At 47.0% G+C, this 19,913-nt stretch overlaps 2 protein-coding genes across 3 annotated transcripts in view; one reads left to right on the forward strand and one right to left on the reverse strand.

Moving 5' to 3' along the window:
• The window catches only part of FGD1 (FYVE, RhoGEF and PH domain containing 1), a 35,800-nt gene extending 27,830 nt beyond the window's left edge, over positions 1 to 7,970 (forward strand). Inside the window, exons 11-18 of the mRNA XM_060088112.1 lie at positions 65 to 157; positions 320 to 399; positions 3,791 to 3,821; positions 4,338 to 4,439; positions 4,832 to 4,957; positions 5,130 to 5,291; positions 6,350 to 6,493; positions 7,034 to 7,970. Of these exons, the coding sequence (XP_059944095.1) occupies positions 65 to 157; positions 320 to 399; positions 3,791 to 3,821; positions 4,338 to 4,439; positions 4,832 to 4,957; positions 5,130 to 5,291; positions 6,350 to 6,493; positions 7,034 to 7,339 (1,044 nt within the window). The 3' untranslated portion in view covers positions 7,340 to 7,970. The remainder of the gene's footprint in view (positions 1 to 64; positions 158 to 319; positions 400 to 3,790; positions 3,822 to 4,337; positions 4,440 to 4,831; positions 4,958 to 5,129; positions 5,292 to 6,349; positions 6,494 to 7,033) is intronic.
• TSR2 (TSR2 ribosome maturation factor) lies at positions 7,920 to 12,902 on the reverse strand. 2 transcript variants are annotated; one of them, XM_060088114.1, is made up of 5 exons: positions 12,792 to 12,902; positions 12,538 to 12,628; positions 9,904 to 9,995; positions 9,174 to 9,347; positions 7,920 to 8,931 (listed from the first exon to the last, which is right to left on the reverse strand). In XM_060088114.1, the coding sequence occupies exons 1-5, from the start codon at positions 12,888 to 12,890 to the stop codon at positions 8,806 to 8,808; spliced, it is 582 nt and encodes a 193-aa protein (XP_059944097.1). In that variant the 5' UTR covers positions 12,891 to 12,902; the 3' UTR covers positions 7,920 to 8,805. The 2 variants fall into 2 exon arrangements, with proteins under 2 accessions (XP_059944097.1, XP_059944098.1); XM_060088115.1 differs by lacking the exon at positions 12,538 to 12,628 and having other exon boundaries at positions 12,792 to 12,899.
• Between the last annotated feature and the right edge of the window lie 7,011 nt (positions 12,903 to 19,913).

Raw genomic sequence — 19,913 nt, forward strand, 5'->3', positions numbered from 1 at the left:
AGGGAGCTGGGCCGCACCCCTTGTGGGTCCTCCACACATACATCTGAAACCTCTTCCTTCCTAGTTCAACGACCGCCTCCTTTACTGTGTGCCCAGGCTGCGGCTCCTTGGCCAGAAGTTTAGCGTGCGGGCACGCATCGACGTAGATGGCATGGAGGTGAGCACCAGGAGGTGGGAAATGGGGACCTGGAGTGGGGCCTTGGTGCTGGGAGGAACAAAGACGTTCTGACTTTGACCCCAAGTGTGTGCATATGTGCAGAGGGCGAGGGCCCTGTAGAGCTCAGTGGGCCTCACCAAGCCCCTGTCTCTCTCCATTCAGCTAAAGGAAAGCTCCAACCTCAATCTGCCTCGGACCTTCCTGGTGTCAGGAAAGCAGCGCTCCCTGGAGCTCCAGGCCAGGTACTTGCCCTTGCCTGTATCTTCCCTCCAGCCCCCTCTTCCCTTCAGATATCCTGAGGCATTCTAGGCCTAGTGCCAGGGCAGAGGCTACCTCCCTAGAGGAGAGATTGTTCCAGAGAAAGGGTGGGTACCTTTCCCCAAAGATGCTTGCTCTTCTGATGGGCTTTGTTAGAGGAGAAGGAAGAATGAGATAGTAAACCAAACATAAATAACAGCAGCACAAACAGTTTATTGTAGGTTCAGAGATTTAAGAGAAATAACAACCAAATGCAATGCTTGGTCCATGATAGGAGTCTGGTTTGAGAAAAATAGCCCTAAAAGACATTTGCAAGACAATAGGGAAAACCCTAACTGTGAACTGGGCATCAGCTATCAGGGAATTATTGCCAACTTTCTCAGGTGTGATAATGGTATAGGAGGATATAGGAGAATGGCCTCGTTTTTTGGTGATGCGTGCTGATGATTTAGTATCATGGTATCTGTAACTTATTTTTAAATGATTTATCAACCAAAAAATATATACATATACACACATATCTACATATATAAATATATATTAATCTATACATATATATGAAAGAAATATAGCAAAATATTTTTAAAATTTGCATCTATATAGTGGGTATATATTTAATGTACTTGTGTTATCCTATCTACTTTTCTGTATGCTTGAAACTTTTCATAATAAAAAAAAATAACAAATTTTAAAATAATGCCTAGCTATTTAACGAAGGGGCCTTCATATGCATTCTCTACTTGAATGATTATAATAATAGTTCACATTTAATGAAGACTTCCTCTTATGCCAGGCACAGTTTTTGTTTTGTTTTGTTTTCATTTTTATTTATTTATTTATTTATTTATTTATGTCTGTGTTGGGTCTTCGTTGCAGTGCACGGGCTTCTCATTGCTGTGGCTTCTCTTGTTGCAGAGCACGGGCTCTAGGTGCACGGGCTCCAGTAGTTGTGGCACACGGGCTCAGTAGCTGTGGCTCACAGGCTCTAGAGAGCAGGCTCAGTAGTTGTGGCGCACGGGCTTAGTTGCTCCGCGGCATGTGGGACCTTCCCGGACCAGGGCTCGAACCTGTGTCCTCTGCATTGGCAGGCGGATTCTTAACCACTGTGCCACCGGGGAAGTCCCTGCCAGGCACAGTTTTAAGTTAATTTTAACTTAAACAATTTAAGTTTAAATTGACTAGTCAAGTTCTTAAAACAATCCTTGAAGTAGCCACTGTTACCATCAACCTCACTTTACAGATGAGGAAACTGAGGCACAGAAGAGTTATGCACCTTGCCCAAGATCCCACAGCTAAAAAGCAGCAGAGCGGGAATTGCCTTCTGAGGGCCCAGCTGATAGGGTATCGAGGCCATGGTCAGGGCCAGCGAGTGGATGCACATGGGTAGATGATCTGCTTCTGACAGGCTGCAAGGAATTAAGAAATGAGAGTCAGAAGCCTCATTGCTGGAACTGTGTGGAGACAGGAGAGAGAGATGAATGCGCGCTAGAGGGTGTCCTCCTGGAAGATGAGAGAAGGGAGTGAGGTTTGATGCTCTGAGAGACTGAGAGAGCATCTCAGAGGCCCGTGGCCAGGAAAGTGAGAACAAAGGCGACAACAGGCACTTCCAGGGGAGGGCAGGTGTGGGGCCCAGTCAGGCCTCAGCAGAGCCTAAGTGATAAGCCACGTCTGCCGGGAGGCTGGGAAGGAGGGGGCTGCAGAGGGATGCTGGGCCCTAAAGGGTGCCCCGAGCAGTGTAGGGTTTCCTCCTCGTGGCAGAGGGAAGGCATGGAGCACTTGCTTTGCAGTTGCTTTTACTGCCCTTTAAAAAGTTGTTTTTAATGAAAATTTTCAAATATCCAGAAAAGTAGAAATACAACAAATACCCATATGCCCACCATTTAGACAACTGATTCGCAACTTTGGTGACATAGGAATCAGCTGAGGAGCTTTTAAAAAATACTGATGTCTGGGACCCACCCCTGGAGACTTTGGTTTAATATGTCTGGGGTATAGCCTGAACATGGGGAGTTTTAAAAGCTCCCCAGATGATCTTAATGTGTGCACCAGGGTTTAGAACCACTGACTTAGGAATCAGGATATATTTTTGCCTTCCTTCCCCAACTCTCTGGTCTGCCCTGCAGTCTCCAAGGCCTCCACCCTGGTGCAGGCCCATCAACTGCTCACTAGGAGTAGGACCAGCTTCTTGGCTGACCCCTGCCTGGCCTCGTCTAATTTTTAGTTGCTCCGTGGCATGTGGGAGCCTGCCTTCTTTTTTTTTTTTTTTTTTTTTAATCCAAACAAATTTAATAAGTACCGTATCTAATGACTTTATCAAGATCACCAGATATATGGTTGATATAAAAATTAATTGTATTTCTGCATACTAGCAACAATTAGAAAATAAAATTAGAAAAATAATGTTCTTTACAATCATATCAAAAGTATCAAATACCTAGAAACAAATTTAATGAAATAGTTTCAAGACCTCTACCCTGAAAGCCATAAAATTTTGCTGAGAGACATTTAAAAGGAACTAAATAAATGAGAGATTTATCATTTCATGTACTGAAGTATTCAGTATTGCTAGGACTATGATGATCTCAAATTGATCTACAGCTTCAGTTCCAATCAAAATCTCAGTAGATTTTTTTGTGTGTAAAAGTTGACATATTTGATTCTAAATATGTATGGAAATGCAACGAACCTAGCACAGCCGGACCAATCTTGGTGACAAAGTTTGAAGATTTACATTACCAGATTTCAAGACTTAGCAAAAAACTACTACAAAGTGTTTTATGGCAGAAGGATATAAATTAGACAGACTGAACAGAGTCCAAAAATAGATGCATACATATATGGACACTTTAAGACAAAAGCAGTAAATACAGTTCATGAGGGAAATTATGTAGAGAAATTAGATATCTCTATGGAACAATATGAAGCAGCCATATAAACTTTGATGGATAATAACATACTATTTAAGGCTTAAACAAAAAGCAACTCACACTGATTGAGCACCTAGTGTATCAAGGATTGTGCTGGGCGCTTTACAGATCACCTCAGCCCCATTTTCCTTCTGTCACAGCACTGATCCCCCTGTATTGTCCCTGTCTCCCCCTCTAGACCGTGAGCTCCTTCCTTGATGGTAGGGTCCTCTCTGAGGCCCAAGTTCCTAGCACAGGCTCTGGAGAGTATTAATAACTGTTGAATAAGCTCAGACAGGTTATATGACTTGCCTAAGGTCACAAGTGATAAGTGAAGGAACGGAGGGTCACACTCAGGTCTTTCCAACTCCAAAAAACACCTGCTCTTTACCACTACAATTGCTTTTGGTTGGCCTGCCTAACCCAACATCTTTCTTTCCCCCTGCCCCCACCACCTTCCCTACCCAAGGACTGAGGAGGAGAAGAAAGACTGGGTCCAGGTAACATCCAAGAAGGCTTTGTGGTAGGGGGCTGGAAGAGTATTAACAGGTCTTCAAGGGGGTGGTGGGCTCTCCCCTAAAATTCACATCTCACCAGAATGGGCCTGGACACCTGCCTTCCAATAAACTTTACCATCCCCATTTTACAGATAAGCAAACTGAGGTCCAGAGGTTAAGCAGAGACTAACCAATTCTTCCTTTAGAAAGCTGGCTCCTCTGAGGGTGTAACCCCAGTGAGTTAAGCCCTGTAAAACCTTAATCCCAGATAGTAATAGCCAGGAAGGCCTTCTGTGGTTTTTCAGCCGCTGATCCCCCTCCCCCACTTCACAAATATAAGAACTGAGACCTGGATTTTGGGAAGGGACTTGCCCAAGGTCACACACCTAGCAAGGGGTAGAGCTGGGACTAGAACCCAACTTTTCTGACTCCAAGCTAGGTTACAGGAAGGTGAGGTAAGGGTGGAAATGGGTGGGTTTTGAGGTGTTCTGACCTCTTATTTCTTACACCTCCTCCCAGGCCATCAACTCTACCCTCCTGAAGCATGAACAGACGCTGGAGACCTTCAAACTGTTGAACTCCACAAACAGGGAAGATGAAGACACACCCCCCAACTCTCCGGTAAGAGTCCCCACCCCCTCCTCCTGCACCGGGACCCCCTCCGGGCCTCCAGGTGCCCACCTTACCTTGTGATGCTCCTCTCCCCTTCCCAGAGGGTAAAGACCAGAGAGGCAGTGCATGACCTCAGAAGCACAGTCTTCTTTTGGTAGGGCCACAGAGAAATCACTGGGCAAACACTGCTCAGAAAGTAGACGTGACGGGTCGTCAGTCGCACAGTGAGGTAGAGCAGAGCCAGGACTCAAAGGCAGCTCTTCTGAATGTATCTGCTGCCTCCCAGCGATGATCCAAGCCTTGGAGCAGGAGCAGGGGCAGGGGCAGGGGCAGGGGCAAGGGCTGGGTGGACTGGACTGGGGAGTACCTGTCTCTGACCTGCGACCTGGCCCTCTCTCCAGAATGTGGATCTCGGGAAGCGGGCACCTACGCCCATCCGGGAGAAGGAAGTCACCATGTGCATGCGCTGCCAGGAGCCCTTCAATTCCATCACCAAACGCAGGCACCACTGCAAGGCCTGCGGGCATGTGAGTGTTGGGAGGCAGGGGCAGAGCTAGGGAGGGCACAGGCTGGCAGCCCAAAGGCCCACTTCTAAATGGGCACTAAGTGGGGGGAGGCTGTGAGTCTGCTGTGGGAGTTGGTACACTGAAGGGGAAGGCCCGCTGGAATCAGGCTGTTCTTACCCACTTGCCACCCCAGGTGGTTTGTGGGAAGTGCTCCGAGTTCCGGGCCCGCCTTGTCTATGACAACAACCGCTCCAACCGTGTGTGCACTGACTGCTACGTGGCCTTGCATGGTGTGCCCGGGAGCAGCCCAGCCTGCAGCCAGCATACACCCCAGCGCCGGAGGTCCATCCTGGAGGTAAGAGCCAACCCCCCAACTAACCCACCCACACTGACCACATGGGCCCCAGCCACCCATGCAGTGGTGGCTGAGGCCTGGGCGCCCCAGAGATCGTAGTACCGTGTGTATCTACTGAACAAGTGACCCAGGCTTGGAGTGAGTAAAGTGAGTATGAGTGAATGAAAGAGTAATTTTTATTGAAGTGCTTTATCCTTCACAGTAACTTACCTATCAATGCTATTCCTATTCCTGTTTTACAAATGAGGAAACTGAGGCCCTGGGAGGTTATTTGCCCATGTGACACAGTGAGTGACTGCTTTCTTATTACAGAGTAGGATATATGCACTGAAGAAAGTTGGACAATATAAACAAAAATAACGAAAACACCGTATTCCTTTGACCCAGAGATTACCACCATTAACACTTATGCTTCCTATCTTTCTAGATGCGTGCACATACGCACGCTTTTGCTTTTCTTTTTTAAATTGAGGTGTTTATTTTATTTAATGCTCAAAGAAAGCTAACTCTGTGCCAGGCACTCTTCTGAGCGCTTTGCATGTATTAATTCATTTAATCCTTACAACAGCCCTATATGCTCTGCTTCCAACTCAGTATACTTCCATCTAGGGCTGGGATTCTGGGACTGACTGCCTTACCCACCCACCCAACCCCTTAACCACAACGCTAGGTTGCTTCTCGCTGAGTGTAGGGAATGCATGTGATGAAAGATGAAAAAAAAAGATGAAGTGTAAATGCATAAGTGACTTGAGGAATAAATGGACTGATGGAAGAGTGCCTGACTGGCATTTAGGTGCCCCCACTGAGAGCTACACACCCCTCCCACCAACCCTTAGAGGCAGCAGCCATGGCCCAAATCTGGCAGACAAGCCTGGCTTTGAATCTCGACTCTGACTCACTGAGTGACAACGGGCAAATCACTCCCGCCACCTGAGCTTCAGCGTCCTCCTCTGAGACATGGAAATAGCAATCCCTATGCTGAGGGGGTGTTGAAGCCAAGAGGAGCCAGCCTAGGCCTCCTATCAACATTGATGCCCCCCCCATGTCTCCGGCCACAGAAACAGGCCTCAGTGGCTGCGGAGAACAGCGTCATCTGCAGCTTCCTGCACTACATGGAGAAGGGCGGGAAAGGCTGGCACAAGGCATGGTTTGTGGTCCCTGAGAACGAACCCTTGGTGCTGTACATCTACGGAGCCCCTCAGGTGTGTATACTACTCCTTTGGGTCCTTTCAGCCACCTGGCAAAACCAGGCTGCCCTCCTTTCACCCCAGTCCTTCACCTCTCCTTGACCGTGGAGGATAGGGTGAACCTAAGGAGAAATCAGAAGCCCCCATCCTTGTGAGACAAAGACTGGCTAGAGGCAAGGAGTGCCTGTAGGTCAGCTTATGTAGAGAAAAGTCGGTGACTTGTGGGGGGAGCTAGCTTCTTGGAGGAAGCTGTAGTGGAGACAAGGCACTGCTTAATCCAATTTGGAGTGGGGAAGATGTAGATGGGGGGGCAACAGCCCAAAGGCCGGAAGACATTATATGCTAAAGAGACTAGCCCACCTGGTTTGGGGTGTGGAAGGCAAGAGATATTTGAACCAGCCTGCGTTCTAGCCCCAGTTCAGACATTTTCCTGTTGCTCAGTGAAGCCACGTTAAGGTTCTTGAGCAGGGGAAGCAAAAGAGGGATTTAGCAGATACAAAAACCAGTGAGAGGCCCGACCCCTAGGTGATCCCTGGCTTTGTCCCTGTTCCCCAGGACGTGAAAGCCCAGCGCAGCCTGCCCCTCATTGGCTTTGAGGTGGGGCCTCCGGAGGCTGGGGAACGGCCTGACAGACGGCATGTCTTCAAGATCACCCAGAGCCACCTGAGCTGGTACTTCAGTCCCGAGACAGAGGAGCTGCAGCGGCGCTGGATGGCTGTGCTCGGCCGGGCAGGCCGTGGGGACACGTTCTGCCCAGGGCCCACACTGTCTGAGGACAGAGAGGTGGAGGAGGCACGAGTGGCAGCTTCAGGAGCCACGGCGGAGCCCTCGGAAGCCCCCCAGACCCGAGGCGAGACCTAGAGGGTTTGCGGGTAACTGGGGCCCCTGCCCCGCGCTCTAGCTGCCCATGTCCACTTGAGGGCCCCAGCCCCCTCTCCCCCAGCTCAGTCAATACTTGAACCCCCATCATGGGCACTTTCAATCCTGAATGCTGGGTCTTGGGTTTTTTAATTCATCTTTTCACAAAACCTGGGCTTTTAAAACCAATATTCCTACAGTGATGATGTTAATTTGTTTTAAACCCTGTCCTCCAGGGAGGGTGGGAGCTGTTGCTAGACCTGCCTGAATTAGGCCATTTGCCCCCAACCCCTCAATACCCTACACACCCTGCCTCCACCCAATCCCCCCCAGAGCACCAGAGGCAGGAGATCTGGATTCAAGTGCCAGCTCTGCCACTGACCCCATGGTCCTGGCCCCCCCGCGCCCCCAACCAGTGTCTTCACATGTATGATGCTACATGGGGTGGTGACCTCCTGCCTCTCCCACGGCTTACAGCTTCTACCTGGCCCCAGGCTACCCAGTATTTTATCGTTCAGACCCATGGCAGGGCCACCGGGCAGGACAGGGGAACGGGGCGGGGGGGAGGACAATGAATACTCTGTTTTGTTTTTTAAAGAAAAATACAGTTTATTTCAGGCTTACGGAAACGCTCAGAGCGCTGCTGTGCTCCATTCGTCCATGTGTTTGTTTGTCCAAAGTACCAGGCTGCTGGGGTGGGCCCAGAAACTGTTCCCTTGCTGAGCCCTGAAGCTCAGCTCCCAGGAGGCTGATCCCAAGACTACTCACAGGTCAAGCCACAAATTAAACAATAAGGTATTATTTACTGAGGTCTTAAGCCTCATCCCTGGACTTCAATGGGATGAGGAGTTTGAAAAGAGGTTGAAGGAGACAGAAAACAAAGCCCAGGTCCCCCGAGCTCACTGCCTAGACAAGGTCTTAAGACATCCTGAAGGAGCCCGGGGCTGGACACTGGCCTGCAGGAAGGAAACGTTCCTGGGAGGTTCCAATTTCTGGGCAGGGGCACAGAGCTGCTCTGTGTGGGGGCAGGGGGAAGCGAGGGAGAGGTACCACAGCTACTTCCGTTCACATCATCAACTAACCTCTCTTCCATGAGCAAGCTCATCTCAACATTCCTTACCCAGCGGGAATGATGGTTCTCCTGTTGGTCCTCTCCCTTCACACATCCACCTGCCTACTACCAGCCAGCGTTTAGTTTTTCCTCTAGTCACTCCCATACCCACTCATCCCTCCCTCTTCACACTGACTGCACCCAAGTGGCACTCTGCTGGGAAACCAGGCCTCATCACTCAGACCACCCCAAGACCAAAGAGCCTTGGGCTCTTCTTCCCCTGGAAGGAGCTGGACAGGGGAATGGGAGAGGGTGGAGATGGGGTAACCAGTCCAGAGGTCCATGACCCTCCAAAAAACCCCTACAGACAAGCCCCAAACAACTAGCAAACAAGGACCCAGACCATTTGCAGCCCCACTCATTTCCTTCTCCGGACAATGGTCCAGCCATCCTCCACTATCTCCTCTTCCTTAATAGTCTGGGAGTCTGGACCAGGCTGGGGGCAGACCCCATCTGTAGCTGCCCCATCATTCGTAGCTGCGACCTGGAGGAGAAATACAAGAGAGAGCTGAATACAACACCTCCCAACTGTGGCCAGTGGAGACCCAGGCTCTCCCAGCTTTGCCAGGACTGGCTGTGAGACCTTAGGCAAGTTTCCTGCCCTCTCTGGATAATACAGCCACCCCCACCATCACCACCACCCCCATCACTTCGCTGTGAAACCAGCTGATCTCCCAAAAGACTGAAAATATCTGCATCTCCACACCCAAGAGGCACCCCCTTCACCTCCATCTCCTCCGCGCTGTTTGCATCCTCCTCCTCATCAGTCTCTCTGGCTGTCGTCAGTGCGGTGGCTGTGACCTTGCACTTTCTTTGGGTGATGAGAGAGGCCACCTCCTTCAGAGCAGCCCTATCACCCCTCTGGAAGTGGTGGAACATGGTCTGTAGCTGCTGGCTCACCTACCAAGAAAACATTCAACCAGCTTGGATTTTCTAGAGAACCTACAGTACAACCAGCACGTGTTTGCAGCAAGAGTGGGGAGGGGTCTGGAATTTTCCAGAAGAGAATGGGGCTCTTTCCTCCCCAAGGAGTTCACTAATGAAGCAACCACATATGAAGGGCTCAGTAAGGGTCTGAAGCATTGAAGGAGGGCCTCCTAGCAGGGAAGGCACTAGAACTGGGTTTGAAAGATGGAAGATGTAAAAAGGGAAGGCAATCCCAGCAGGGGCAGTAATGTTAACCAGAGCAGGGGTGGAAATGTACCTGGCCTGATGTGCCCTTGAGATGGGGGTGACGAACAGACCTAGTTGAGAATGATGTATAGAGAGAAATAAAAGAGGCAAGATTTGCAAAGCCTGGGAAGACTAGACTCAGGCAATAGGGAGTCATAGAACATTCTTGCACAGGACTCAAGAATAGAATGGTTACAGCCAAGAGTATTGGTCTAAAACAGACAGCTAGGGAGAAGAAAGGCTGCAGGCAGGGAGACGGCAGTTGTATCCACGATATGCTCACCTGGGGCAGACTCCCATCCTCCACAACCGTATCAAACTCGTTTGTCATTAGCTCCCCGAGGAAGTCCTCCACCTCATCTAGCTCCAAGTCAGCTGAGTAGGAAAGGATAGGGTCCCCTGATCAAAGACCAGCCAACTTCATCACCCCTGCCCACTACCCTTCAATACCTGTTTAGTGGATCCACATCTGGTTGATGGGTGAAGGTTCACTGAGGCTTTTATTTGCTAACGTGCTCTGCTTTCTAGGTTTTAACATGATTTTTAAAAAGAAAAAAACCAAACACTAAATAAAATACCTAATTTCCAATCTCCTGCGTTCTACTAAGCCCTCTCTTCCTGCGGCATTCCATCCACACTCGCCCCCTTTCATCTGGCCTATTTTAACCAGCCTCCTCTCTGTGTGACCTTGAGCATGTGACGTACTCATCTCCAAGCCTCAGTTTTCTCATCTGCAAAGTGACGTTAATAGTAACCTCCTTGAAGGTCTGTTAGGAGAAGTCACCCAAACAATGCCTAGCACAGGGGAGACCCATAATCCATGTGCACCTCCATCACTCAAGGGCTGACGTTTTTGAAATGTAGAGACTTCCCAGCTGTGGTTCCACCGACACAGGAGGCCATAGACCAATGGCATAGGTAAGAAGAAATGGATGTGAGTACTTGCCACGATGAAACCACAGCCTTGACCTGACATCCTATTGTGTTACTTTGGCTAAGACTGTTGGCTTCAGTTACCTTATAGGCCCATGCTCTACTTTTTCTGAATTAGAGAATAACTCAAGAAAGTCTTCCACAAAGCTCCTTGCTCTCTCTTCCCTCTGGGAGAGCTCATTCACCCCCTTGGCTTTCCCTAACACTCTAATATCCCCCAAATCTGTCTCCAACCCAGACTACTCTCCACCTGTTTCACAGGTGCCTCAGACCCTCCATATCCAAAGCCAGGTTCATCACCTTACCCTGCAAACCTACTTCTCATTCCCCAGCGTTCTTCTATTCCATGAAAGGTACCTAAGCCACCCAGCGACTCAAACCTGAAACCTGCCTCCCTTCCCCTCGCCCTCTACAGCCGAACAATTTCCTTAGGGCCACCCCTTCTTTTCCATGACTATTGCCACTGCGCTAGTTCAGGCCTCATCATTTTCTAGATAGAAACAGCTTTCTCATCAGTCTTTCCCTCTCCAGTCCATGCTCCACACTGACTACTTTCTAGCCAGAAAACCCCATCGTTTTAGATCCTGCTCATGAATTTTTAATCACCTACTGCAGTGTTCCATGTTCTGCTTCTGAGAAATAACTGTCCTGCTGGGTTTTAAGGGAAGCTATTCACAGAAAACTAATGGGAACCAAAGGTAAACAGGTTTCTTTTTGGTGATTCTTAACCTTATCCAAGCCTTTAATATGTTAATGATTACTGTGACTCTTAAGTAAGAACTGAAGAAAAGAGCTTTTCTTATATAATTTGACTGGAGAAGGTTTTTCTTCGCTGAACATCTAACAGAACTAGTCTTCCAAAGCATGCATTTTGGCAAACACTAGCTTAAAGGACAAAAATCAAAGGCCCATAAGACCTTCCATGTCTCACCCCTTTCCAGGGTCCTCTCCAACCCCCATTCTCCACCACTCCTCCCTTCCACACACCCACAAGCACACACACACCGTTACTCTAACACTGAGCTCCCCACCACTTTCCAACTATAACACATCATCTCCTCATACCACAGGACTTATTTTTGAGTGCTGCTCTCTCTGCCTCCCCCACCTAGTTAACTCCTTCTCATCCCTTAAGATTCAGCCCAATCACCACCACCCCCTAACGATCTCCAAAAGACGCCTCCTTCCCAAGCACCGAGCCCCTCTTTACTAGAACACCTATCACCCTATGTGTAAACGCCTATTTACTTATCTGGATCCCTCACTAGATGGTAAACTTCCTTGAGAGAAAGGACACTGCCTAATGTCATCTCCAAGACTAAAAAAACTGTATGAAAAATTCTGTAAAAATCATACTTCGCAAAAGACTCCCTGCAGGGCCCCTTATTCTTAACGACCCTCAAGACACACCAAAGATGTAGATCTCTGCTGTCCAAATAGTCAAATGTGGTTATTGAGCAACCTAAAGTGTGGCTAGGCCAAAAACATGAGATGTGCTAAAACTGAAAAATACCCACCAGATTTTGAAAACGTAATGCTAAAAAAATGTAAAACATCTCATTAATAATGTTTTATACTGACTACATGTTGAAGTATTTTGGATATGTTGAGTTGAATAATATGAATTTCATCTGCTTCTTTTTACTTTATTAAAGTGGCTGCTGCAAAATTTTAAATTACGTGATGCGACTAGCATTGTATTTCTATTGGACTGCGCTGGTGGATACTTTTATATCCATTTTACAAATTATGAAACTGAGTCTCAGGGGAGTAAACCGACTTGTCCAGCCTGATACCCTGAGTCAATGGCACGGCCCGTAAGGCATTCGAACTCAGGATTCTGACTCCAAAACCTGCATTCATTCCCCCTCGCCCTCAGGTACTAACCGTCAATTGCTCAAGAGGAAGTACCGACTCACTAGGATCGGCCTCCTCCTTCCCACGCCCCCACAGAGACACGCCCTAGCGCCTCACATTCACTCACCATTGCGGAAGAAGTACTCCTCCACTGCACCCCCCAGCCACTCAGCCTTCTCCTGGCTGTGCACACCCCCGAAGCCGTTCTCCACAGCGATCTGCGAACACAGGCCCAAGCCCACCACGTCAGCCTGGGAGCCGGACTACGGGGGCGCAGGAGGCCGCTGCTTACACCGCCCAATCAAGCCTCGGGCGGCTCGCCGGGCCAACTCATGTTCTGCCCCGGTCTTTAACCTTTGTCCCAGCCGCGGCCCCGCTCACCTGCAAGGCGGGCCAGGCCTCCAGCGCCGCGCGGACAGCAACCCCGAAGAGCACTCGCGAATCTTCAGCAGCGCCCGCCATCATCCGGCCGCGGAGCATGTGACTTCCAGGCGGGCCAATACCTGCGTAGCACCGCCCAGGCAGAAGGAGTCGGAAGCCCAGCCTGAGAACTCAGATTCGCCTTTCCGCAGACCTGGCAGCAAGACTAGAGCAATAGAAAAGTCTGTCGAGCAATCGATGACACCACCGCAGTCACTCACATGTAATAATTAAATCTAAGGAAGCCAGGAGGGGAGGGCGGCTGAGGCCATGAGTTCCGGACCCATGGGTACTGCGCAGAAAAGATGTGGGGAACTTATTAAAGAGGCACACTTCAGGCCCTAGGACAGAAGAAGCAACCTCATGTAGCACTGCCTAAAAATCTGCATTTAATAATGCATCCTAACATCTATAGAACACTCCACCCAATAACAGCAGAATACACATTTTTCTGAAGTGCACGTGGAGCATTTTCCAGGACAGACCATATGTTAAGTCTAAAGCAGGCCTCGATAGATTTAAAAGGATTGAAATCATACAAAGTACGTTCTCTGACCACAGTGGAGTGAAATTAGAAGTCAATAACGGAAAGACATTTGTGAAATTCACAAATATGTGGATATTAAAACACTTCTAAATAACAAATGGGTCAAAGAAAAAAGTCACAAGAGAAATAAGAAGACATCTTGAAATGACTTGAAAGCTAAAGCACAGCACACCAAAATTTATGCAGTGCAGCCAAAGCAATGCTTAAATGGAATTTTATAGCTGTAAACGTCCCTATTAAAAAAGAAGATCTCAAATGAATAACCTGACCTTCCCCCTTAGGAAACTAGAAAAAAAAAGAACAGAGTAATCCCAAAGCAAGCAGAAGGAAGGAAATAATAAAAATTGGATAGGAAATAAATGCAACAGAAAATAGAAAAACAAGAGAGAAAATCAGTAAAACCAAAACTCAGTCTTTTTAAGAAAGATCAACAAAATTGACAAACTTTTTGCTGCATTAACTAAGTAAAAAATAGAGAAGATTCAAATTACTGAAATCAGGAATGAAAGAGGTGACATCACTATCAACTAGTCAAAAAAGCCCATATCTTGCATGGTATCGTTTATGTTAAATGTACAGAACAAGCAAGTCTATGGAGACAGAAAATAGATTAATGGTTGCCTAAGGATAGAGGAAGGGGGAAAATGTGGCCTGACTCCTAATGAGTATAGGGTTTCTTTTACGGGCAATGAAAATGTTCTAAAATTAGATGTGGTGACATCTGCTGTTAGGGCCTGAGTTGTGTCCCACCCCCAACCCCCATTCATACTTGAAGCCCTAACCCCCAGAATGTGGTTGGATTTGGAGGCAAAGCCTTTAAAGAGGTAATTAAGGTAAAATGAGGCCATGTGGGTGCACCCTAGTCCAATATGATGGGTGTCCTTATAAGAAGAGGAGATTACGGCCCAGTCGTTAGGACTCCATGCTTCCACTGCAGGAGACACAGGGGGTTCAATCCCTGGTCAGGGAACTAAGATCCCACAAGACGCATAGCGTGGCCAAAAAAAAAAGAGGAGATTAAGACAGAGAAACCAGACGCATGCACAGAGAGATGACCATATGAACACACATCTGCAAGATGAGGAAAAAGGCCTCAGAAGAAACCAAACCTGCCAACACCTTGATCTCAAACTTCTAGCTTCTAGAGCTTCGAGAAAATAAAGTTTTGTTATTAAAGCCACCAGTCTGTAGTATTTTGTTACGGCAGCCCTAGCAAACTGATATAGTTTCACAACTCTGAAAATATACTAAAACCCAGTTAATTGTACATTTAAAATGGGTGAAGCTTATGGTATATAAATAATATCTCAATAAAGCTGTTTTTAGAAAAGTATTATAGGTGATTCCCTCTCACAGCAAAGGTTGCAAACTTTGGACAAGTCCATGATACTTCTGTGTCTGGCCCTGTGCTTAGTGCTGCTGGGTCATGGGGTTTGGTCAGATGCTCAAGGAGCTTACAGTCTGGCATGCAAGATTTTCCAAGGACCATAGAGTATGATCAGTGCTCAGGGTGAATGCAGATTTTTGAAAGGCCTGAGGCAGATAGAATTTTGCAAGCAGTCTTTAAGAAAAACAGTACAAATTTAGGAATGAAAGTGAGTATTGCTTTAGATTTATAAAAGAAATTTTTAAATTTACAAATTCCAATTTAAAAAAAAAACTGACAGGGCTTCCCTGGTGGCGCAGTGGTTGAGAGTCCACCTGCCGATGCAGGAGACGCGGGTTCGTGCCCCGGTCCGGGAAGATCCCACACGCCGCGGAGCGGCTGGGCCTGTGAGCCATGGCCACTGAGCCTGCGCATCCAGAGCCTGTGCTCCGCAACGGGAGAGGCCGCAACAGTGAGAGGCCCGCGTACGGCAAAAAAAATAAATAAATAAAATAAAATAAAATAAAATAAAATAAACTGACAAATGCCACAAACATCCTCAAAACTAGAGAAATAAAATATATTTATTAATTGACTGACTAATCTACTAATTTTTCCTTTTTTTTTGGCTGCAAACACTTTGATATCCTCCTATAAGTAAATGGCAATTATTTTATAATAACATTTTCCAGAGAGAATAAAAAGAATTCAATTGAATTCAATTCCATTCGGTTGATCAAAATATTCTGTTATTGGTTGTTTAGAAAAATTTCAACTTCACAGCTTGTTATTAGTAACACAAAATTTAAGATTGTTGTTAAATTTGGGAAAACTTCTATTTAGTTTCTTTTACATGTGAGCTGTAAAATTTCATGGTATTTTGACTGTTCTTGTGCAGTGACAAATCTTAAGTACTTCTCAAATTGACAATGCTCAACACCCAGGGACTTGGAAGTGGTCTGTGTAAGTGTGAGGTGCGGAGGCTTAAACATTATTAGTTCTATGATAAATCCATCTCTGTGCAATGCTAGAGGAGAAAGGACCACAGGAGCCCATGGGAGTCCAGCAGAGGGTTTTCCTGATACAGCCTTGGGGATTATGGCAAGCCTCTGAGAGATAATGCCTCAGACTTAAAGTTTGAGAGGAATTTTGCTGGGTGATGGGGAGTTTGTGTAGATGAGGGTGAGGGTGTGTTTCTAAAGAGAGAAAGAGCCTTTCATGCTGAGGAAACAATCTATACAAAGAAACAGAAGCAGGGAACAACGTGGTGTGTGATGATAATCATGAGCATTCCCAGACTGATAATCTCAGGAGGCATAAACTCCTACGGGGCTCTAGAGACTCATTCCTGCAGACTCAGCAATTTAAATTGAGTTCAAAGAAGCCCAGACGAAGAAACTGAGATTAAGCACTTGCGCGTGAGTTCCCAGGACCTCAGAGTTACGTACGGGGAGAGAGTAGGTAAGATTCCGGTTACCAGTTGCAGTGTGTGTGTCTTGAGTTTTCCCACACCACCAAGCAATTCTTCAATATCAGCTGGGTGTCCTACAATTCAACTCAGTTCTGATACTATCTACCTGGAGATAGTGTCAGATTCCACAGGTTAAGGGCTCAGTCACACAAGACTGCCCCCACCACAGACGCCAATCACCAAGTCCAGGTTGTCACCTGTGCTTCTGACCCACAGGCCTACAGATCAGAGTTCCAATGCCCCCCCCCTCACTAGAGGGGCTCACAGAGCTCAAAGAAACATTTTACTTACTAGATTATCAGTTTATTATAAAAAGGATATAACTCAGGAACAGCCAGATGGAAGAGAGTCATAGGACAAGCTATGTGGGAAGGGTCAAGGGGCTTCCAAGCTCTCTGAGAATGCCACTCTCCTGGCATCTCTGCGTGTTCATCAACTCTGAAACTCTCAGAATCTGTTCCTTTGGGGTTTTATGGAGGCTTCGGTACAGAGGCACGATTGATTAGATTATTGGTCATTAGTGATTGAACTCAAACTCCAGCACCTCTCCCCTCCTAGAGGTGGAGGGGAGGGACTGAAAGTGTCAAACCTCTAATCCCCGTGGTTGGCGCCACAGACAACCAGCCCCCATACTTGGTTACCTAGGGGCTTTCCAAACGTCTCTTCATTAATGTAACAAAAGACACTTTTTATCACCCTCATCTCAGAGGAAATTCCAAAGGTTGTAGGAGCTCTGTGTCAGGAATGGGTTGAAGACCCAATTTGTATTTCTTATTATAAATCACAATATCACGATGGGCCTGCTGGAAATTCCCACACAGGGAGCCCAATTCTGGGCTCCAACAAACCAAGGCCTCTGAATGAACCCTGAGATTTCGTCTTGAGACTGAAGTGCAAAGCTGAGTGTACGAAGATTCCACCTTTTCTGTGACTTGAACCCATCTAGCAATCTGGTGAAGCCAATATACCTCTTGCCAGAATAATGTTTTTAAGTACATAAACTAAAATATAGAATTACAAAGGAAACCAATTATATTAAAATAGCAAAATAATATAAAAATTAATTGTAATATACATTTTTTTTGGCCATGCCATGCATCTTGTGGGATCCTAGTTCCCCAACCAGGGATCGAACCCAGGACCTGGCATTGAAAGCACTGAGTCCTAACCCCTGGACTGCCAGGGAATTCCCAGTATACATATTTCTTTATTAATGCATTAAATACCATGACCTACTAATGAAACAGGAGGGAAGAGGGAAGGGCACAACCTTTAAAAGAATGACAGCAGTTGAGGACATAACATAAACCGGTTAGAACCAATTAGGTCCAAGATGGCAGAATATTCGACTTCCAGTAGACCTTGAGCCTCATACACTCATTGTAATACAGTGCCATGATAGTTCTGAGGCCAACCCTAAAAGGCCAAAAAGTGGGCGGTGGCCCAATTCCTGGAAATCTCCGCCCCCTTCCCCCAAAAATAGTTAGACTAATCCGCCTGCTCATTAGCCTATGAAATTACCCAGCCCATAAGAACTAACCACGTGGGGGACTTCCCCGGTGGTCCAGTGGGTAAGATTCCGTGCTCCCAGTGCAGGGGGCCTGGTCAGGGAACTAGATCCCGCATGCATGCTGCAACTAAGAGCCCGCATGCCACAGCGAAGATCCCACGTGCCGCAACTAAGACCCGGGGCAGCCAAAATAAAATAAATAAATAGATAAATATTAAAAAAAAAAAAAACTAACCACCCCATATTTCAGGGCCTCTTGCCTTCTGAGATGGCCTACACTCTGTCTGTGGCGTGTGTTTCTCCCAAGGCCATTCCCCCTTTTGAGACAGGCTGCATTCTGTCTATGGAATGTGTACCTCTCTAAATAAATCTACTTCTTACCTATCACTTTGTCTCTCACTGAATTCTTTCTGCGATAAGACATAAAGAACCTGAGCTTCGATAAGTCCTGAGACCAGGTGTGTGATCTCAATTAAAAGACTGTAGGTTTTGTCTGAGTTCGAGTCCTGGCACGAGGGTTCAAGTCCCAACCTGAGTTGCACAGTTTCACTAACAGGTTAAGTGACTACTGTGATTTCAAATTAAGGATGAATGTAAACAATACTTTAAGAGATCTTCTATGAGAAATATCTGTGTATTGGTGACAAAGTCATATGTACTGCTAATACTACTGTGGTTGGTTGCCTACTTTCATTATTGAAAGAAATGTCAAGTTTCAGCGGAGGTTGGTGAAAATAAGATGTATTTTTCTAGCACCCAAATACACAGACACTCCAAATTCTATGCATGACACTTTATAAATCCATGAATCCCAGGTTAAATACTCCTAGACCCTACTCTAGAGGGGACATTTCAGGCTAGCTTAGACCTTCAGATGAAGATGATCAGATTGATGTGTCAAAGACTGAACTCCCAAAACCTAAACTAAAATTTAATCCCCAGCATGAGACCTCAGGCACAGCTCCAAGATTGAAATGAAGGTTGAACTGCCAAACTGAACTGCTAGGGTGTAAATGCAGAGGGTGCTTCCAGATGAAACTTTTCAGACTAGGACCCCTCTTAGGATTCCAAGACAGAGCCCATCAGACAGAAATCCCCAGGTGAGGTCATCACATTGAGATACCCTACACATGACTCCTCAGGCTAAAATACCCCAGACTGAGCCCCCAGTATCTGAGCCTCCCGAACTTGGCCAGACCCGCCACCCAGACAGAGCCTTGAGCCTAGCACTCACTTGGTGAGAGACTCAGTCATATCTTAGACCAAAAATCAGGCTCCCATATTGAATCCTCAGGTGTCTCAAGAGTGAACTGTCAACATTTAAACCCTCAAAGTCAGGTTCCCCATAATGAACCTCTAGGCAGAGCCATAGGACTAAGACCTCAAGCTTAACTCCTTGAAGGAGAATGGGGCTGGTATCTTGGAAGTGAGCCCAAACTGAGTTCCCAGAAGGACCCCTCACACACTGAGGCCACAGATATGCCCCCACTGAAAATACAGACTGAGCCCACTTTCTGAAACAGATTCCCTCAGACTGAAAACCTAATGTCTGAGGTCCCAAATAACACGCCCAGAATGAGCCCTAGAGAGAATCCCCAGAGAGAACAACCATGGTAGTCATGAGAATGCATCTCATAGACTTTAAACTTCAGGATGCATAATTGATGCATAATTGATCAAGAGCCCCAGCTGCTGTGTTCTGAATTCCCCTCATTTGTGCAGAGACCATACTTCCCACGAGCTACTCCCAGCCAATGACTGAGTGTGGCAGGGATACTTGGGTGACTTTGGTTCAAGGAATCCCACACAGCCTTGCCAAAACTCCCTTGCACTGCACAGCAGTCTAGGACACTTTCACTCAACCTTCCCTCTTTCTCACCTTAGTCTGGGTCAGACTGCGTTATGTTCCAATGGCTCTCCCAGCCTTCCATGGCACCCACCCCATTTTCTCTCATTGGCGTTTCCCCTGATAAAATTGTTGCTCACTTTTGTGACACTAATCCAATCTTAATGTCTGCTTCTCAGATCTAACACAAGCTCCCAGGCATGAGACTGTGAGGTTAATTGCTCCAGACTGAGCTGCCAGTGTCTGAGACCCACAACTCCCATGTTCAGAATAAGTCTACAGATTGAGATCAGAAGCCAGCATGCTCCCAGATGAGCTTCCAAGGTCTCAGCCTCAAACTAAT

The sequence above is a fragment of the Mesoplodon densirostris genome, chromosome X, assembly GCF_025265405.1.
Source record: "Mesoplodon densirostris isolate mMesDen1 chromosome X, mMesDen1 primary haplotype, whole genome shotgun sequence".
NCBI classification, from domain to species: domain Eukaryota; kingdom Metazoa; phylum Chordata; class Mammalia; order Artiodactyla; family Ziphiidae; genus Mesoplodon; species Mesoplodon densirostris.